Source organism: Oryzias latipes, chromosome 22 (assembly GCF_053564925.1).
Source record: "Oryzias latipes strain Hd-rR chromosome 22, Olatipes_Hd-rR_3.1".
NCBI lineage: Eukaryota > Metazoa > Chordata > Actinopteri > Beloniformes > Adrianichthyidae > Oryzias > Oryzias latipes.
This window is the reverse complement of record NC_136258.1, coordinates 3606310-3628541: the sequence shown is the minus strand read 5'-3', so window position 1 is coordinate 3628541 and position 22232 is coordinate 3606310. Positions and strand designations below refer to the sequence as shown.

The 22232-nt window shown below is 41.8% G+C and overlaps 1 protein-coding gene and 1 long non-coding RNA gene across 22 annotated transcripts in view; one reads left to right on the top strand and one right to left on the bottom strand.

The window, feature by feature from the left end:
* dctn1b (dynactin 1b) overlaps positions 1 to 22232 on the top strand; it is a 59373-nt gene that overhangs the window by 10056 nt on the left and 27085 nt on the right. For 6 of the 21 annotated variants that reach the window (XM_078940555.1, XM_023951332.2, XM_023951330.2 and 3 more), the window contains exons 3-4: positions 15456 to 15534; positions 18217 to 18248. In XM_078940555.1, the coding sequence (XP_078796681.1) occupies positions 15456 to 15534; positions 18217 to 18248 (111 nt within the window). Of the gene's footprint in view, positions 1 to 15455; positions 15535 to 18216; positions 18249 to 19258; positions 19280 to 22232 lie in introns of all 21 variants that reach the window. The other 15 variants (XM_078940566.1, XM_078940565.1, XM_078940563.1 and 12 more) reach the window with 3 other exon arrangements.
* Positions 3093 to 3850, bottom strand: LOC105357000 (uncharacterized). The gene is made up of 3 exons (XR_013653117.1): positions 3669 to 3850; positions 3460 to 3589; positions 3093 to 3284 (listed from the first exon to the last, which is right to left on the bottom strand). It is a non-coding gene; the product is annotated as an uncharacterized LOC105357000 (long non-coding RNA).

The following is a 22232-nucleotide window of genomic DNA, read 5'->3' as shown; positions in this document are numbered from 1 at the left end:
TGTTTAGAGGAGAGCCTTAGGGCTTGGATTGGCTGACAATTTCTGCCAAAGAGGACAGACTCACAGACTCAAACCGCTCAAGTACAGCTGAGGGTGAAACAGACTCATTGGATTTGCAAGTGGGAGTTGAGATGTTTGCTTTTATGTTATTACCTTTATCAGTAAAAAATGTAAGAAATTGTTTAAAAATTCAGATGATGGTTCCTGACCAATAGACTGTGGGGTGCTGAGAACAGAGTCAATGGTTTTAAATAACAGACTTGGATGATGGCTATTTCTATCAATGACATTAGACAAATATTCAATTTTTGAGTCTTTAACAGGAATCTGGTAATGGTGCCAGCAGTCTTTGAGAATAAAAAAAAAAGTTGATTAATTGAAATAAAAAATTGAATAAACGTAGACAGTTTAGCTTTAAATACACTTTTGTGAAGCTTAATTGTATCTCACACATTAAATTTTTATGTCTTCTTTTTAAAATGTGCTAGTAATTAAACAGGCCAAAGAGGAAAGAAATCTCAAAAATCGTAACGTCTGTCAAGACAAAATAATTACAGTGGGGCAAAACAGTATTTAGCCAGCCAGATCTCCCTCTTAAAAAGATGAGAGACGCCTGCAATTTTCATCATAGGTATACCTACACTATAAGACAAAATGTGAAGAAATCCCAAAAATCACATTGTCTGATTTGTAAAGAATTTATTTGTAAATCATGGTGGAAAATAAGTATTTCAGTCAGAAAACTCATGCAGTAAAATTTATTTTCACATTCTTTTAGTTTTGGCATTCACATTCCCTTTGATGCGCAACATGGGTCAAAAGTGACCCGGCTGAGATTTTATTTTTGATTGTTACGCCCCCTTTGTGTCTAGGGGCACCGAGCACGCATAATATAAAAAAAGTAAAGTTTTGGCTAATAATTTAACTGTAAAAAAAGACACCAAACGAATGTCTCCATAACAATATGACAAATTTATTTACAAATAAACAACCAACAAGAACTAAAAGTGAAGCTAAAAGGCTTCAGGGTGAACCAAGGCCAAAATAACAAACAAAACCCCAACTAACTGAAACATGTAATCTTACCTGCAAAAGAAAGAAAGGGAAATCAAAGACAAAACACTAACCTCCCTAACCTAACAAAAACAGGAGAAAACATGTACTAAAGAAAATGGCGGTTCACCCCTACAGCTTCACTTAACATAACTATAAACCAAAAGACTAATCAGAGATGGCACAGACAATACAAATAAGAACTAATAATACAAAATACAAAATTGCAACACACAACTAAACAAGAGGTAAAATAAAAAACAAAATGGAGAAGAGGGCCAAGCTGCAGTGGAGGCTGTTGCAGCAAGGCTCCCTTCTCACCGGCTAGATGTCCAAATATGAGGTGCCGTGTAGGACATTATTCAGAATTAGCATTCACATACACATGTGAAATCTCTCACATACACATGTGAAATCTCTCACATACACATGTGAAATGCTCTCACACACACTACTGAAAATGCTCTCACTTACACATGTGAAATGCTCTCACACACACTACTGAAAATGCTCTCACATACACTAATGAAAATGCTCTCACACACACTACTGAAAATGCTCTCACATACACATGTGAAAATGCTCTCACACACACTATCCAAAATCCTCTCACATACACATGTGAAAATTTCAATAGAAACGGAAGGCATTTCAGTAGAAACGTTTTTTTTTTTACTTTATTGTTAGAAACGAAGTTGGTCGACTGAAGGCATTTCAGTGGAAATGAACCTGTGTCCGAATTCCTGCCCTGATCCCTAACTACTAAAACCCTATATAGTGCAGAACTATATAGTTCTATATAGTTCTCTGAATTAAAAAGCAATTCAGACACCCGTGCTCAGTACTTTTTTCTTTTGGGTGTTGTTCATAACGCGCTTGACACGGAAACAAAGTGGCGCATTACCGCCACCACCTGGTCTGGAGGCGAACTACTCCTATTTAACGCGGAGAATGACACTTATTTGTTAGAGTAAAAACATAATAAATATGAACATTTTACAAAGACTATTTATGAATTTGCTGTGTTCTGATCATGGAAAACGTGACTGATTTATAAATAATTAAATTACAAACACTTTGGTGTTGATTTAATGTATTTGTTCATAAATAAACCCCCAAGTTATTTTTTCATGCCAATATTTATTTTGTTTTTGTGCCGCTGAACGATTAACGGGCTCTTGCAAGGAGGCATTTTTTTCTGTATTTTTCTTACACCTTACTGAAAATGGCTTTGAAAATGAATCTGTCCGTGTTCCTGGCAATAATTCAACCGTTTTTCGTGAGATCAAACTGAAAACGAGCAGATATGCAGCATCACAGGACGGCAAGGACAAGCAGACATCTCAGAAGATTTCCTCTGGATGCCCTGACCAGACAGAATAACTTGTGAGTTAAACTTAAAGCTTTTTTTTTAGATAAACCTAAACTTTAACTTAAACTTTGTTACTAATCATGCTCAAGGTTACACAGTCTGCTGGGTAAGAGTTTAACATTCTTTTTCAAGTGAGTTGTGTAGTCCAATTACATGAAACACTTGTGAGTTCAAAGTTTAGAATTTTTTATTCAGAGTCAAACCATATCACTTGTTTTAAACAAAAACAAAACAAAAACTTTCATTTTTAAAAGTTTAAATGAAAATCCAAAAACCCAGCCAAATAAAAACCACGAGATTTTCCAGAATTAATAAATACTTCATAATCTAAAATGTAAGACATCAAAATAAATAGAAACATTAAAAAATGTGATTTAATTTCCTCAATGAAATAATTAATGTTGCATTTTCCAGGGTCTTCCACGTCTCTACTGCTTTACCAACACAAAGGTGTCTGTCCTGGCCCTTTACGCTGACGGTCAGTCCGACACAAGACTGGATTTTCGGTTGACCCGCAGGACCATCGAGCATCTGGGTCGATGGTCCTGAAGCATCAGCTTCGGGTTCCTCACACTCTGGGGGGTCACAGGAGACTGACGTCCTGGTGTTTCTTTTCTGGCTGGCGTGTGGAACATCTTACAGTGTGGTAGCCAGAGTCTTTGACATGCCACGGTCCACCGTGAGCGATGTTGTCCACAGGACGGCAGACCGCATCCTCCAGCTGATGAGCAGGGTCACCCAGCTTCCCAGTGGGAATGAACTACCATAAGTCGCCTCTGGATTTTAGCAGCTCGCTTGGTCTTTCTCCTTCCAAAGGGTCACAAGGAGCATTGATGGCTGCCACATAAGAATAAAGGCCCTAAAAGAAAATGCAGCTTGTTATTTTAACAGGAAGCTTTTTTATTCCATTAAAATGCATGCTGTATGTGACTCTAATGCCAAATTTATAGATATTTTTGTTGAGAATCCAGGATCAATCCATGATTCACGGGTTCTACGTAAAAGCCCAATTTATGTAAATCAAACAAACCCACCTGAAGGATCCTTTTGGGTGATGGTGGGTATCCCTGCATTGCACATCCCATCATGCTGCTGACACCCTACAGGGAACCCATGAGGAATGCCATTGAGGCAGTTACAACCAGAACCACTCCAGAACACGCTCTGTTGTGAAGAGAGCATTTGGCATGATAAAGATGAGGAGGAAAGCAATATTTCTGGGGGCACTGGAAGTAAAACCAACCTTTGCAATGAAAATCATTGCCTGCAGTTCAATTCTGCACATTCTGTGCATCAGCAAAGGCGACTGCTTAGCCACAGATGTTGAGCCACAGCAGGAAAACACCAGGAACATGCAGGACGAGCAGAGTCACGTCTGTCTGCAAGGACAAATCTTTGCTTTCCTTTCAGCTCCAACTGTGACACACATGACTCTAGAAGACCAGGATTATTGTTAACATGTATAAAAATAAATATTAACATATAAAACGAAATTCTAAATATGTACATCTGATATTTATATGAAAATCCTTTTAAGATTGTTAAAAATAGCTCAGATTTAAATAATACATGTAAATTATTCATTTTTGTTCATACATTTATTAAACAAATTGGAAAAACAATGGCTGCATTACATTTTAGAACAATAATTTCAACTCAAGTAAACTTAACAGACTGTCCTGTCGCTGTTCCTCCCTTCTAGCCCTTTCCTCCTCTCTCTTCTGGGTCTTTAACATAAACCTTTAACCCAGTACGACAACGATTAACCGTTTATTAAAATGAAGTCAAATCTGATCATGTGTCTCTACCCATCTGGCACGAGCTAGCTTGAAAACAAACAGGCTATCTTTCTCCATCCGCAAATGGATCGGATTTTCCTCATCCTCGTCTGTCCCTACATATATGAACACATTTAAAACATGTGTTAATAACTTGTGACTACGGTTAGAAGTCACTGCTTTTTGATGTAATATCTAGCGTTTGTTTTTAGCCTTCGGCGCTAATTCGCGTTAGCGTTAGCTTTAGCATTACTAAAATTGATGAGCTTCAAAACAATCTAGGTTGTTGATTGAGGAATATAACATATTAAACACATCATCTTAAGTATTTACAAATATATTTTACAACAGATACTGGATATTTTTTAATATACTTACACGTTTCGTTGGTTTTCCTTGCGCAACCGGCTGCCATTTTCGAATGATTCAGATGAATGATTATCTCGCGATAATCAGCCAACTTCCGTTTCTACTGAAATGCCTTCCGTTTCTGTCGAAAATTTCAGTAGTGTGTGTGAGAGGATTTCAGTAGTGTGTGTGAGAGGATTTCAGTAGTGTGTGTGAGAGGATTTCAGTAGTGTGTGTGAGAGGATTTCAGTAGTGTGTGTGAGAGGATTTCAGTAGTGTGTGTGAGAGGATTTCAGTAGTGTGTGTGAGAGGATTTCAGTAGTGTGTGTGAGAGGATTTCAGTAGTGTGTGTGAGAGCATTTCACATGTGTATGTGAGAGCATTTTCAGTAGTGTGTGTGAGAGCATTTCACATGTGTATGTGAGAGCATTTTCAGTAGTGTGTGTGAGAGCATTTCACATGTGTATGTGAGAGATTTCACATGTGTATGTGAGAGATTTCACATGTGTATGTGAATGAATACATTTTCAGTTGTATGTATACAAGCATTTCACTAGTGTGTGTAAGAGATTTCACATGTGTATGTGAATGCTAATTCTGAATAATGTCCTACACGGCACCTCATATCCAAATGGTGCTTTTAAGGCTGCCTCCACCAGCTCTGGACCAATTGGAGGCCACACCCTTCTCAGCACCACACCTGCAAATAATCATAGACATACAAACAAAGATCCACAAAACACAGAAGTCCCACTCTGATACAAAAATACACAAAACACAGAACAAACAAACAAAACAAAATCAAATACGGCCACAGCCGTAACACCCCCCTACCCAAGATAAAACTTCTTTCAAAAAGAAGTTGTTACCCTAAGTAAAGCGCACACACACACACACAGTGGTAGCTCTCACAGCACACCACACAAACTAATTGACCACATAAGACACATCACACAAACTCAGGTCGCGTACACCTCTGGGCACGCGACCGTCCACTCGGGACGCGTACCCCTCTAGGCATGCGACCGTCAAACTCGGGGTGGGTGCCCCTCTGAACACGCACCCGTCAACTCGGGGTGCGCGCCCCGCAGAACACGCACCCGTCAACTCGGGGTGCGCGCCCCGCAGAACACGCACCCGTCAACTCGGGGTGCGCGCCCCGCAGAACACGCACCCGTCAACTCGGGGTGCGCGCCCCGCAGAACACGCACCTGGCAAACTCGGGGTGCACGCCCCACAAGACACGCACCCGTCAACTCGGGGTGCGCGCCCCGCAGAACACGCACCCGGCAAACTCGGGGTGCACGCCCCACAAGACACGCACCCGTCAACTCGAGGTGCGCATCCCGCAAAACACGCACCCGTCAACTAGGGGTGCGCGCCCCGCAAGACACGCACCCGTCAAAACTAGTCTTTAACTAGTCACACAAAACAAACTAGTCAAAATTAACTACACAACTAATGTGGTGCACCAAACAAAATTCAACACAAGTTTGGTTAACAGTTTGTGTCCTACGAAATGTTGGCAATGTGCTTAAGCACTGACTTCAAAGGTTTTGGTCAGGACACACAGGCCTTAATGCACTCAAAAAGTGCCAATACAAATTCAAAGTGACTTAATCAAGAGCGCGGTGTTTACTCACACTGGATGGGCAGTAGAGCTCCTCCGTGGCAACCCCAGTCTGGAACACAAGAGTTGGGTCTGCTCCCCCCTTAACCAGCTATGGCAGCAGGAACCACAGTACCTGCCTCCGCCCGAGAGGGGTTAGTAGCATTGGCAACAGCTGCAGCAGCCTGCACTCCCACACCATCGCCTACACCACCTCCAACTGATGCCTCCAGCCAAAGTCTGCCTGAGGGTTGGAGCACTCCTGCTCAGACAACAACTGCCCTTTAAAAATGCTCTTGTTCCCAAAGCCAACAGAACACCAACTACAAAGGCCAATGTTATGGTCCACAAAGATAAACGGCCAACCAAGTCTAAAAAGTGAAGCAAAAACTGTTAACCAATGCCTCCAAATGGAATCAAAACTGAACAAAAACCCACATCCCGGAACCCGGGAAAATCTTTGCAATAAATTAATATTGTCATTCAGCAGTCAACGTATTCCTCAATTAACTTGTTTTAGACCATCACACATGATTATCTTATATTTTTCATTTATTAATTTTTTAATTAACCATTGTGCTATCCAAGGCACTTTACCATTGGGAGTTGGGTAATCTAGACCCACAGTGCTCTGACCCTTTATTCTTCAATGATCTGTGATCTTCACTGGTGTCCATGGATTACATGAAATCTTTCCACCTTTGTCATGGTAGGGAGAACACGTCAATGTGAGGGTGGGGTCACCTAAGATAGCACAAGGGTTAAAACTGTTTTTGTATCACTACCCCTCTAATGCGCAACATGGGTACAAAATGACCCACATTCATTTTCTATGTTATTTCTCATATGGGTCAGTATTTACACAACATAACTTTGAAATAAATTACATTTAATCATTTATTCCTCCATATATGTTCAAAATGTCTTGTTTTTTTGTGCCTCTTGAGCACCATGCATTATAACAAAGCGGTGGATGACAACAGTCAGAAGAAGAAACCAGAAGTGATCCAGTACTATAACAAATCAAAATGAGGTGTGGACACAATTGATCAAATGATCAGAAACTATTCATGCCAGTGGAGAACACAGAGGTGGCCCATGGTAGAGGGCTGTATTGGGATTGGGCCAACCCAAATCTCGCGGGATTGGGCGGTTTGAATTGTGCTGCGGGCAGGAGGCAAAAAAAAACCCTGCGGGATCAGTGCTGCCATGAATACCTCATGAATATATATTAGCGTACTACATTAGGCTGTGCGGCTGTTGGATTCTTATGTACTAAAGCTCCGTGAAGGCACCAGGTAGAGACGCCCAATGGCCTCTGTCATCTAACCTGTTGTTGGGGGTGTGCAACGCCCCGCCCCGCCTCTTACTAAGAGTGTGCTTCAGGCCGTCTGTCTGCGCGCGCACACACGCACAATTTTAACCGAAAAGGATTTGTGAAATATATTTAATAATTAAGTTGCAAATTACACAAAAGAGGAATGCATGAAAAGATGAGGCTTTAGTAAAATCAATACAAATACGTGTTGTTCCTGCGGGACGGGAGACGATACAAAATCAATGCATCTCTATTACTGTGCGGGACTAAATTCTATGAGTTTTGCGGGTGCGGGCGGGAGTGGACATACATATTGCGGGTGCGGGCGGGAGTGTAACGCATACGTTGCGGGAGCGGGCGGGATTGGTCAGAAATTCAGCGGATGCGGGTGGGAGCGGGATGAAGAAAATAGTCCCTCTTCAAATGCCACATTTGAAGAGGCACATTGAGGGCACACCCCAACTCCAAAAGCATGTTTGGGCAGCAGTGGCTCAGGTGGTTGAGCAAGTCAGCCAATGATCGGAGGATCGGTGGTTTAATCCCTGCTCTCCCCCAGTCAACTGTCGTGTCCTTGGGCAAGACACTTCACCCTCCTTGCCTCCATTGTAGCTCCACTGGTGTGTGAATGAGCATGAATGATCCCGGTGATGGTCAGAGGGACCATAGGTGCCAAATGGCCGCTACACCTATGTCAGTCTGCCCCAGGGCAGCTGTGGCTACAACAGTAGCTACATGAATGAAGAGTGAATCAATAATGGACATATTGTAAGAACTTTGAGCGCGTGTAAAAGTGCAGATTAATTCAATCCATTATTATTAGTATTTTCAAGCAATGGGAAAATGTGGGTTTAAAAAACAAACAGAGCCACCATCCAGCCTGAAGAGAGCATCAGACAGGAGGGTCAAAGGAAGAGGAAGATGTGTGCGATCTGCCAAGTTTCCTAAGACAGAAAAGTCAAAAAGCTGGTGTTCTCACTGCACCAGATCTTTGTGCAGAGAACAAATATCACATTATAATTTGTGAGCATGTAAAAACGAAGGTCGCAAATAGTTAAACAGATATTTGACAGCAGTTTAAAGTTGTTAAAATACTGATACCATTCAGATTATTAGACATGTTATGTTGTCAGAAGTATGCGTTACAAAATAAAAATAACCATGTTTCAATTAAAGAAATAAATGTTTGGCCCAACTCAGTGCAAAAATATTACCGTACTTCAAATCAAATGTTATTATAATAGTATTAAGTAATTTGATTAAAATCACACTTGAATGACTGGGTCGTTTTTGATCAGTGGATGTAAATTTGTTGTAAAAACCATTATTATCCATTAAGTATGAAAGGAACAATGTAAATAGTATTCTGGGTTAATAAAAAGCAAGATATGTAATGAATACTTGGAATATTCACCAGAAATAAATATGTATATTTTAAAAGATACTACAAAATAAAAACTCAGCCATCATAAACTTACATAGAAAATGAATGCGGGTCACTTTAGACCCATGTTGCGTATTAGAGGGGGTGTGGATGTGTTGCGCATCAAAGGGTTAAGTTGGCATTCACATTCTTTTCGTTTGGCATTCACATTCTTTTCGTCTGGCATAAGGCTCCGTACAATTCCATGAGACGAGATTTCCATAAAACTTTTGGGTAATAACTACCCCCAACACCAAAGATCATCAAGGATGAAGAAAATGTAAATGTATAATCAGTGTGTAATAAGATGAAGTATGCTTCGGCGGCATTCCATATTCAGACTTACAAGTATGACTGCTATGTGTGACCCGGCACCTTTGACCGTACGGCCGCTCCTGTTCGAGTATAGGGCCACGAAGGGAACACACTATCTAGTGGAACTGCTATGTGTGACCCGGCACCTTTGACGGTTGGGCCGCTCCCATTCGAGTACAGCGCTATGAAGGGAACATACTACCTAGATAAAAGAGAAAAGAGCCAAGAAAATTTAACATAGAGCCCATGTCCGCAAAACGCTGTAGGGAAGTAATATTTGAACCACCATGGACCAACCTGTAAGATAACACTAACTTAACATCCAATCCGATGCTTCCACTTGCATACAATGACATGCTTAAGTAACATCGATTAATTCAATGCTTCCATTGAACAAATGAGCTTACCGGCAATAAACCTTTTTCCATCGGGCATAATTATACGAGCTTAGTAACATCTATTAATTCGAAGTTTCTTTCTAAGAATTAAGAACGAGCTTAACAGCCATAATTTCGATGCTTCCATCTGGCATAGAATACAAGCTTAAGAAACCTCCAAATTTGAGCTCCCTTGCATACTATAATACAAACTTAAGAACATCCTAAATTTAAGGCTTCCACCTGGCAAATATAGTTTTCAAACATCTAAATCCAAGAATTTACATTCATTCTGCCGTGAACATATTGGTTGATTCAGATCAAAAGTCTCATTGGAACGCAGAGGGGGTCCACCTCCCCATCACTTTCAGTGCAAAAATAGGTACGTGGAGTGCAGTCGTCGTTGTGGCACCAGAACAAGGAGAGCAGGGGCAATGATATCATCCGCCGGAAACAGAAGTGCTGACCGGGGAGTTGGGGGTCGCAGGCTCAGGAAGCGATGCATAGATAAAGAAAAAGCAGTATTAGTCTTGGCAATGTATATATATATATATATATATATATATATATATATATATATATACATAACTTAGAAACTGATCAGTTTTTAGAATGCATGAGACAAAGGGAATAAGAGTGCTTTTAAAAAACAAATCGGAGAAAGTGAAATCAAGTAGTGAGTTTAAGGAGAAGGTCCTATTTTTGTATTCATCGCACTATAGAAAACCACCAGAACCATGGATTCTAACAGAGAATCGACAGTGAAATATGGCACCTGCAAGTAATCTTAACACCAAAAAAAACATTATATATGCACCAATGGTAAGAGAAGTAATCTTTGTCATTTCCGGAGGGACGCACCTTCAGAAAGCCATCAAGGAGCAGGGGAATGGAAGGGTATCCAAGGAGCAAGGAGATTCGTAGATGAGGAAGGTCGACATCTCACGTAGCAATGGACAGCAGCTCGGCTGGATTTGATGCTTTGTTCTTGATATCTGTGGTTCTCAAATAGATGGACAACAAGAGCACAGATAACTTAAATATTACTTAGCAAAGGGGTGTCTGGATACTGCGAAAGAAGAACAAATGAGATCGTTGAGGGATCGTAGGTTTTGATAATATTTTAGCTGGGCTGAACTTCATGCATTTCAGAGGCAGATGACAACAAGTCTCTAAATGGATAGGGTCATCTGCTTGAAAACAGGGCAGACTGAGGACTGGTTTGCGACACAAATTTTTACTCTTGGAACTGAAGCTAGAGAGTGTCAGTGATATAGTTTCTACAGCCAGGATAAAATTAGCTCGTAATGTAAAGTTATTTAACACTAGACCATGTCAAACGATGACGCATATAACTATTTATCATCGCACTTCTTAAAACACAATCTTTGAAATAATCCACGGCTAAATTCTCTCAGAACCACATGATCCATGAATGACCATCAGAGCTGTAGATTTGGGTTAACGACCTAAATTTCCGGCGGCCGGACATTCATAAACCAGTCTTCATAAAAAATGTCCCCAAAACCAATGGAGGCGCAGTCTCAGAAAACAAGTGGAGGGAGACCGAAGACCTGAAACAGTCATCGTCATAACAAAACCACTCCCAGCATCGAGAAGTAGAGAACAGAAAGCAAGACTGAAACATCCAGAACAGGAGGAACACGGAGGTCCAGGACTGAACTACCCAGAACAAAAAAACAAGATAACGGATGACCATGGGGAATAATGCACATAGCAAAATTCAGGTGGTCCAACGGCGACAAATTCTTATTTATACAACCAAAGATCAAATAAACGATGTGCTGCAAAAACGCGAGGGATGACATAGTGGCAGAGAGGCATGCATGCATCAATAAACCAGAGATCCACGGCAGAAATTAATCCAGATGGTCGGACGACCATACGTCTTACTTAAATAAAGCGGAAACCTAGATTCGAAAACAAGTCGCGACCACGGAGTCGCAAAAGACCGGTAACAAGGAGGAAAATAGAACACCGAGAAAACATCGAGAAGATGCAAAACAAAGGGGTGCCCATAGGATTACACCAAGTCCAGCGCAGGGCTTCCGAGAAATGAAGTAAAAAACATGACTGATACGACAGCCGAAAGGTAAACTGCTACATAACACTTTGAGCGCCACCTAAGCCAGAAGACGCCACTGGGAGGGATGGAGAGGCAGAACAGTAGGAACATCAACAAATCCGCCTCCCCAGCCATGCACTGCGTCCGGTGAAATAATCATGGAGATGGCAAGGTCAGCCGAAGTGCAAAAACAAAAACCGGAAGGATCACGAGGAATTAAGGCCCGTTCTCACTGGGACGAATTTCGCCGGCAATTTTCGCCGACGTTTAACGCCTCGCGACTAAACAAAGGGCACCAATGAGAGTGTGCACACCGACGCGAAAAAACGTTAGTTTTTTTTTTTTGACGCCTCGCGTCGAAATCTATTCGACCAATGAGAATGGCGCTTTTGCACACGTGTCTGGAGCTTCTGAAGTTACAGTTAAACACGACTTGGGGGCGCTCAAACACAAAACTGCCTTGCTGAGCACACATACCAGCGAAGAAGATAGACGCCAAGTAGCGTCTACACTGCCGCGAAGAAATAATGACGGACATTCTAAAATATCCCCGAACCAAGCACCAGTTGGAGCTACTGGTGCTTGAAATATTCATGTTTTCTTTGTATGATTCTGACAAGCGCGTAAATACTTGCTCTTTTCTTCTGATTGAAAAGCAACTTTAAGAAGCGTAAAGTTGCGCAGCGCCACCTTGTGTACAGGAGTATTTCTGTTTACATTAGGCGCCATCTAATGTCAGGGAATGAAATTGCATGTTCGCTCGGCTCATCGTCAGCGAAAATCGCCTGGGTGTGAACACAAAAAACGTGGCGAAAAACGCTGGCGAATAACGCCTGGCGAATATTCGTCCTGGTGTTTACGGGCCTTTAGGCTGCTGATGCCCAAAATGGATGAACCGAGGCGCCGACAGTTGTCACATAATCGCGTCAAACATTAAAACGTCCGAGTGGCCACCTTAGGGCTGACTCAAAAAACGGGAAAAAATGGGGCCCTGGAAAGAGTCCATCATAAAGCCCCCAACAAACCAGCCATAAATAAACCAACCAGAGAGAAAATAACAAAATATCTGTGAGGTTGAGAAGACAGGGCCACGTACAAAACTGACACATTCATAAGGGGGCTGAAGTTAGTTCCCTGAAGGCAAGGGCAGGACCCATGGGGAACACAGAACAGGGTGGCTGTCCACAACCAGCCGGCCCCAAGGGAGAAACGGTGGAGCAGAACCAGACATGTGAGCATGCAGTCGTGACGACACAAGGTTTCTGTCTCCGGACCGAATTAAAATGAGAAAAGCAGCCACAGATGCTGCATAAAGAGACCAACGATAAGTAAAATGTCCACAGATGGGACAGGTCCATAGATGACCAATCCAAAATGCAGGTTAACTATTAAATGTACACGGCTTTAACAGAAAAGAAACAAAAACATAGACCCACCACAACAAGGCCAGCACAGAATGAACCAGGTTTTTAAGAAAATGCACTAGGTACTTTTAACAAAAAGAACTGCAAATCCCAGGGTCCTTAGGGGCGTGACGTCACCGATGAGCGGGTCGAGCAGGAACCAGAAAGAGCCACAACTCGGAAAAACCTCAACACAGAAGCACGAAAGATGGCAGCACGCCGCTCACCAAGAGATTCCGGTGATCACGGCACTCAAGAAGGCCAATACATCTACCGATGGAACGCCACTGACAACCCGAATACTGCAGGATGCTCCCTCTGCAGATACTCGCTGGAGAACCGCGGCAGCGAAAGATGAGCCGGGGGCCGAGACACCACCTGTTGAACAGCTGAAAAAAGGAGGGACAGACGCGGGGAGACGGACGCTCCCACACCAGAAGAAGGGGGATCATCAATCCGAAAAGAACGGGGGGAAGACATCATGACGCTGAAAATGAGAAGGGAACAGCGAGCGTGGAGAACCGGCGACAAATGCAGCGCTTGCAGTAAAGGAAGAGAGTGAAAAACTGCCCACCTGGACTTAAATAGGATGCTAAACAGGTGAGTTGATTAACTGAACTGCCCTAGGGGAGTAAACGAGTAAAACACTTCTAGAGTAATCTGCCTGAAAGGTGACCAAGGTCGCTCATTTGGTCACCTACAAACAAGCAAGATTTCTGACTAACAGAACTGTGACTTCTTCTGTAAGAGAATCCTCTGTCCTCCACTCCTTACCTGCATTAATGGCACCTGTTTGAACTGTCCACTACCTCAAACAGTCACACTCCAAACTCCACTAAAATATAACTTTTTGGTAAGAACTCTATTCGTCGTGTTTGGAGGAGAAAGAATACTGAGTTGTATCCAAAGAACACCATACCTACTGTAAAGCATGGGGGTGGATTCATCATGCTTTGCGTCTGTTTTTCATCAAAGGGATCAGGACGACTGATCCATTTAAAGGAAAGAATGAATGGGGCCATGAATCCTCAGATTTTATGTGAAAACCTCCTTCCATCAGCCAGGGCACTGAAGGTGAAACGTGGCTAAGAAGCATTTCAATGTTCTGGAGTGGCCTAGTCAGTCTCTAGAACCCAACCCCACAGAAAATCTTTGTAGGGAGGCAAAAGTTTGTGTTGCCCAGCAACAGCCCCAAAACATCACTGCTCTAAAGGAGATCAGCATGGAGGAATGGGCCAAAATTCCAACAACAGTTTGTGAAAACCTTATGAAGACTAATACTGCATTCATACTGGACGTGACCCGCGTCGAGTGGTGTATATTTTTAATGTTGAGTCAATCTACAGAAGTGATCTGAGGTCCTGTGATGCGATTTGGGCATGGGTGGAGCACGGCGAAGTATAGGCGCGTCAACCAAACAAGGACTCAGCTTTAAGCATGTGACATTTTCAGTGACTTGATCAAAGGGTAGAAAAATAAATCCAATATGGCTGCTCAATGCGAGGATTTTTGTCCTGAACTTCCATCCATTTTCTGAACCCGCTGGGGCCACGGGGTTGCCCGAGATTGCCCCAGTTGGTTTGCTACAGTTTTTCATTTTGACTTTTCCCCTCTCGGATTAATGCTCAAACTGGGGCACAGACGGAAGTAACGTTTGAAACAGCCGTGACCCAGGAGCAGCTCCCACTGCAGGAGTGAAGTGCACTGGAAGAGACTGAAGGATCTGGTGAACCCAGACACGGCAACGTGCCTACTTGCACCTCAGTAGAGCTCTGGAAAACGTATAAACCCAAGCTCCTTCCTCAACATCATCCATGTTTTCCGTGATGTGGCAATGAATGAAGCCCAGAAAAAACACTATACCCAACTATTGTAAGCCACCAACTGGTGGCTGACTAAATACATTGTTGGACCGATGTATTTCCTGCAGCAGTCATGGACAGCAAGACCACATTGTTTTTACAGTTCGTCGTTCTTACTGAGCATTACGGCTAGCACTTTTAGCAATATTAGCATTGTTAGCTTAATTAACATCTTGAGCAATGTGTTTTTCTGAGATAGTTGATGGTGCACTTAGCACTTTAAGCAACATTAACATTCTTGGCATTAAAAAAAAGGATTAGCAAGAAAATGTTTTTAAAAAAAAGGTAACAGAGCAAGAATGGTAATCCTGCCAAGTACAATGACTAAGTGTTGGCTGTTTATTTCTCCATAGAAGTCTACAGGATTTTGGCTTCTTAGAACCAATGGGTACTTCCTGTTTGGAACTCAACGAGGGAGGAGTTTCTCAGTCCAGTTCCCTCATATAGTGAATAAGCTGAACCATCACTGAGTCTGTCTGCAAGTTTCAAGTGACTTTTTATCTGTACATATCAGATCCAGCTGGTGGATGACACTGCCGACACCACATCTCCAGATACTCCTGAACCAAGTTCCAGCAGGGTCCTCAAAAAAGGTGAGAGCCCTAATGTGATAATGTGACCCGTGATTCAAATGAGCAATCTGCCAAATTTTAAAGTTTACCAAACATATTTTACAGTCTTTAAGCCAATGTGCTGAAAACATTAGTCCAGACACGAGAGCTTAGAAAAAAGTAGCATATTCTTGAATCATTACACTAGAGCAGGGGTCGGCAACCCATGGCTCCGGAGCCTCATGTGGCTCTTTCATTCTTTTGTTGTGGCTCCCTGTGACTTTGGATAAAATAATGAGTATTTTATAATCATTAAATTTTATTTTAGTTTTTTCATCTGCTGGCTCCGTACGAAGCGCGTACCACGTCAAAACCAGCTTCCTAAATGAGCTCGTATTTATCGGGCGAGAACTGCAGAGCTGATAGCAGGAGGACACACGCGGTCCGGAGTGATCTTCTGCCGGGAACTTGACGAGCTGCGGGGCAGAGAGCAACAGATGACAGAGAGTTTGCGCCAGCGTTGCCAGATAGAGTCACAGTTTTCCAGCCCAAAAGTCATCTGAAAACCGCGAGACCCAGCCAAAAACCGCCCAACATAACTTTTGTTGATGGTTTTTTTCGCACTGGACTGATTTATCAAAATAAAAGATTTTTTCTAAATAAAAGATAGTTCAGACTAATAATAAAATGTGTACACTATTGAATATTTCTTCAGCAGGCCGCCTTCTTCCATTCATTGCTTAACCCGCTCTATCCCCGCTATAACCTGCATCCGGCTCTTTCATCCTTGTGCTGCTCTGGAGCGACTATCCCGACTACCGTATTTTGCGCTCTCTGTGTAGGACACACTGAGGAGCGCGGGGGGAAACAACTCTCAGCTGCAGAGGATGTGAACAGGTGAACAGGTAGAGAGGAAAAGCAGGTAAAGAGGCGGAGGAGGGGCTTTGGCTTCAAACTCTGTCAGAGAGATGCAAACACGGGCGTCAGATTGAAACGCAGCTTTCCCTGCAGGAGTTGAAGCAGAGACTTTCTCTGGGATGATTTTATGAACTCAAAAATGGAAACATGATTACCAAGTAGAACTCTTCAAAATAATAATCCTGATCTCTCCACATTCTCAGTGTCTACCATGCATTCACAAACACATCGCTCCATGTAGCGATCAGACCAGAACTTCAGCTGGTGGCTCCTCCCAACGCGGCCGCGGTATCATCCTTTTAAGAACAAAATGTGCATTTGCAGTGATGTATGTTTAAGAGGATGTCCGATTGGCCAATCTACATGTCAATCAAGTCCCGTACTTCTCAGTGAGGATTTTGATTGGCTGGTGGATTTTTAAGAAGTACTTTTTTTTATCTTTTCTGGCCCGCGATCTACACTCATGTCCTTGAAGATCAACATAATGAGCACCCTTGATATAATATTATAATATATACATGCATAATATATATAATGATGTCAAAACGGGTTGTGGCTCCGGGTGCTTTCTTTTCATTAGGGGCGGTCCCAAATGGCTCTTTGAGTAAAAAAGGTTGCCGACCCCTGCACTAGAGGATCAATGATCATTTAAACCACAGATCCTCTCACAGATGTATGGTCATTACAGTTGACCTTATAACAATGACCCAGATCAATTGTTTCAGTGTCATAGGTGTGGATTGTGTGCTCCCTGTCCCACATGGTAGGGAAAATTCAGGAAAAACACTTCAGACACACACACAAAAAAAAACAAAGAAAAAGATCTTAGCTGTAAACTGGTTTTAAATACAAAGATTTGAAAAACCCTTATCTTAAAAACCTTTTCTATCATAATAGGAGAACACTCGAACAGCTAAAACCTGAAATAAACTAAAACTTACTGCCACCAACAGAAAATAACTGTTACCAACTGACATGACTGCCACCAAATGACAATAACTGCTACCAACTGAGACAAACTGCCACCAACTGAAAATAACTTTTACCAACTGAAACTAACGGTACCCAACTAAAACAAACTGCCACAATCTAAAACTAATTGTTACCCACTGAAACCGATTGCCTCTAACTGAAAATAACTGTTACCAACTGAAGCCACCTGCCAAAACTTAAACTAACTGTTACAAACTTAAACTCAGCTACCACAAACTGAAAATAACTGTACCCAACTTAAACTAACTGTACCCAATTGAAAATAATTTATCAACTGAAACCAACCGCCACCAACTGAATCAACTGTTCACAATTGAAAATAACTGCCACTGAAAAAACTAAAACTGCCAGCAACTGAAACCAATTGCCACAAACTAAAAATAACTGCCACCAACTAAAACTAACAGTACCCAACTGCCACCAAATGGAACTTACGGTTATTAACTGAAATAACTGTTACTAACTGAAACCAACTACCACCAACTGAAAATAACTATTACTTACACAAAAAAAAAAAACTGCCACAAACGGAACTTAACCATAACCAACACAAACTAACTGTTACCAACTTAAAATTAACTGCCACCAACTGAAACAATTTGTAACGAACTGAAACAAACTTTTACCACCTGAAAATAACTGTTACCAATTGAAACTAACTGTGAATCCCTGAAACTAACTGTAACTACCAGAAAATAAGTGTTACCAACTGAAACTAACTCTTAAATAACTTCAAGAGCTAAACAACTTTTATTAACAGTAAACATAACTACAGACACTTGTTTTCTTTTTTTCTTCTTTTTGTATTTTCAGAGATCTTGGAGACAACCAAGTCTGCCAAACTGGTGAGTATATATCAGATGCATGACTGTCTCAGAACATTCACAGCGCCAACACACTAGTGTGCAGACAATGACATGTTTAGTGCTGTCAGATTAAAATATATAGGAGGAAATGCAAATGATTTCTTATTTAAATCAGATTTTGATTTTTAATTTAAATGTCCAAATTAAATGTTGTGCAGACATCCTTTGGACATTTTTACAGATTACATCAATTAGATCAATACTTGCATTCGTATAATTTAAAGGTCAAGCTCTTAAAGCTTCTTTATTTTATTTAGATCATGGTTTATTATTAATAGCAGTTTGTGCATTGTCCAGCAGAGGACAGTGTTTACCAACAATACCTGCTGCTGTGTGACCCTTAACCCTTGTGCTATCCTAGGCACTTTAACGTTGGGAGTTGGGTCGTGTAGACCCACTAGACAGTGCTCTGAACCTTTTTTCTTCAGTGATTTGTGATCTTCACCGGTGTCCATGGATTACATGAAATCTTTCCACCTTTATCCACCTTTGTCATGGTAGGGATAACACGTCGATGGAAGGGTGGGGTATTAGGATAGCACAAGGGTTAAAATTTTATAAGGAAAATTAAGGGAAAACATGAATGCAAATTTCAGAAAAATATTTGAAAGTAATTGCTTCTGCTTTTGTTTTTCAAAGCTGCTTATTTCTGGTCCTTGAGATCTAGCACACCATCCAGTTTTCTAGTGCTTCCTTTCACCTTTCTGATGAATCGCTGATTCAGTAATTCCATGTTCTGATTGACTAAGCACACCTGATCCTGGTAATCAGCAGCAAAAAGGGTAGACACCGTAAAAACAGGCAGGGTGGTACATCTCAAGAACTACAACTGAGCAGCCCAGATTTAGCTAAAACATTCAAACCCGTGGTACTCTGTAGTACATTCTCCATCGGATAACCCGCACCACACTCTATCACCTCCGGCATGTTATTCTCTGACACACTTTCCCCCTTCCTCTTACCCTCCTATCACCCTCTTGACCACGCAGCGAGGAGTGAAGCTCAGAAAGGTGCTGCATGTTTTATCTGACCTCAGTTCTGTTTTAATGTATGGTAATCGCATTAAACTTTCAAACGTCCACTGTATTGTCACGCTCTGCATGGCAACGGGCCTGCAACTGCATTTTCCAATGATTCCTTGGCGCTCAGGCCTTTTTGTCAAAGGTGACATTAGTGCACACTGTCATCAAAGATTTTAGCTTGCCTTGCTTTCAACTTGCTAAGTTCTGTGTTCCTATAAGCTTGTTTCTGTGGTAATGTATACGCTGACTCTGCGCATATATCTGCCTTTATGCCAACGCTCGTGTCAGCCAATATGTTAGTGCTTATGTTAGCATTGAAGTCTGTTCCTATGTCAGTGCCCATGTTCATCCCCATGTCCATGTCAGCACTCCTGTTGGAATACGTGTCGGCCCTTATGACAATACTCATGTTGGCACTTTCAGTGCGGCACAAAAGTATTTGATTCTGCATGTTGTTTCAGTTAAAATGATTAGTTTGATTTGTGTTGCTGGCGATGACAGAGACAATTTATTTACCTGTAAATCTTCACCAGGTTTTGTGCACAATTTGGCTATTATTTTGGTCCTTTCCTCCATGCACATCTTCTCAATAGCAATCTTTATGGGGCGGCCGTGGTGCAGCGGCAGGGCGGTCGACCCATGATCGTAAGATTACAGGTTCGATTCCCGCCTTGCACGCCCATGTGTCGAAGTGTCCTTGGGCAAGACACTGAACCCCACCTTGCCTCTGGTGGGAGGTTGGCGCCAGTGTTTGGCAGCGGAGCCGTTACCAGTGCGTGAATGTGTGTGTGTGCATGGGTGAATGGGACTGTGACTGTAAAGCGCTTTGGGCCTTCGAAAGAAGGTAGAAAGCGCTATATAAGTATAAGTAAGTATACGCCATTTATGGGTTGTCGCTGGAAAACGCAGACTTTCAACTCCCTCTACAGATTCTCTATTGGATTTAGGTTCAGAGACTGGCTAGAACTCTCCAGAACCTTGAAATGATTTTTTTATGTAGCTGTTCCTTTTTTGCCAGAGTGATGTCTTGGCGTTCATTGTCATGCTGGAAGAACTAGCTATGTTTTATCGTCAATGCTCTTACTGATGGAAGGAGGTTTTTGTCCATAATCTCACCAAACATGACCTTATTCATCCTTCCCTTTACACCGATCAGTCATCCTGTCCCTATTTGAAGAAAAGCAGTTCCAAAAGCATGATGTTACTGTGGTTCCAGTTCTCTTAAGATCATTGACCAGTTCCCCTGTGTAGTTGTGGGCTGTTTCTTCACCATTCTCTCTAGATCATTTGACCGCACTAGGTTAGATCTTGCATGGAGCTCCAAGTGGAGAGAGTTTGTCATCTTGTTTTTCTTGCATTTTCTACTATTTGCTCCAGCAGTTGGTCTCTTCTCCCCAAGCTGGTTGCATATTGTAGATTGATTCATTCCAGTATTGTTCAGGTGAAGGATGTTGTCCTTGGTGTCCTTTGATAGCTCTATTGTCGTGGTGGAAAGATTACAGTCTTACTGTTTAAGGGTATGGACAGGTGTTTTTCATACAGATAACCATTTTTAAACAGGAACCATTAATACAGGAAACGTGGAGGACAGAAGAAATTCTTAAAGAAGAAGAAACAGGTCTGTGAGGGATAGAATTCTTGTTTGTAGGAGATAAATAAGTATTTTCATCATACAAATAAATTCTTTAAAAATCGAACAACAGTCTCTTCACAGATAAAGTGTTTTATGATGAGCGTTACAGTCCTCCTCAGCTGTTTAATTTTGACAAGTGGCAAAATCAATGACTGACAAATACTTGTTTTGCCCCACTGTCTGTCAACACTCGTGTCTGTATTCATGTCCACCTTTATGTCAGCACTCATGTCCACACACTATTTTAGTGCTCATATTTGCCTATATAAAGTGAAATGTTCATCCTCACTTTTGTTGTAAAAGTCAATTCTCTTTTCTGTTGCAAACATGCCCCCACAGCGTCACATGGTGTTTTACATGGGTTGGATCAGGTTATGCTATGTGGGTTGGGAACACAACAGTGACGTGCAGTGAGGTTGATGGCTGGTGAGGCACTGACTCCTCTGGAGTCAGATTTACAATGAAAGAACTAAATATTTCACCATTCATCCAACAGCAGCTAACAGCTTATAAAATACACACAAGAAAATATTTGTCCTGCAGAGAATATTTCTTTTATAGACATGGATAGAACACTCTTCTTGTGTATAAATTATTCATATGTACTGTAAACAAATTAAAGTATACAGATGTGTTCAGCACACATTTGACCCTCAGTAACTATTTCTGGTATTTTTCCAACTTCAAATTCTGGTGCTTTCAGTGTTATCAAATGTTGTCTGTGAAAATGATCATAAAAAATGATTTTACTTACACTACTTCTCCACAAAAATCTCTATGATCTGTAGGAAAAGTCTTCCTTATTTTCCTTTAGTTTATATGAGTTTCTCCCTCTCAATGGAGAAAGATGTCCTTAATCTACGGCACCAGTGTAGCTTCAAAGCAGCTGCCAGCTCATGTCTGCCCCCTGCTGGTGAGGCCAGCCTCACCTAAAGCCTTTTCTGCGGGCCTACAGCAGTGTTTTCAGCGCACGTCTCTGTAACATTGAGCCCTGCAGTCAGACATGAGGCACAGCGCTTCAGAGCCTCACCCGGAGTTTCTGCTCCGTCTGTGATCGTGCAACACTCAAATTCGGCGATTTTAACCTCAGAAACTGTGGAAACTGTGTTGTGTTAACTGAAAATGTATATTTAACACAGATCAGTGTAAAATAATATTTACTTAATTTACCCTTTTCTATTTTATCACGATTATGACAGGTGAGGCTGTGCCTCACTTGTCTCACCTGACCGCGCGTCACTGGAACACAAATGCTGAAACACTGAAAGTTTGTAACCGAGCATTGAAAATAAAGACATATGGAACCAT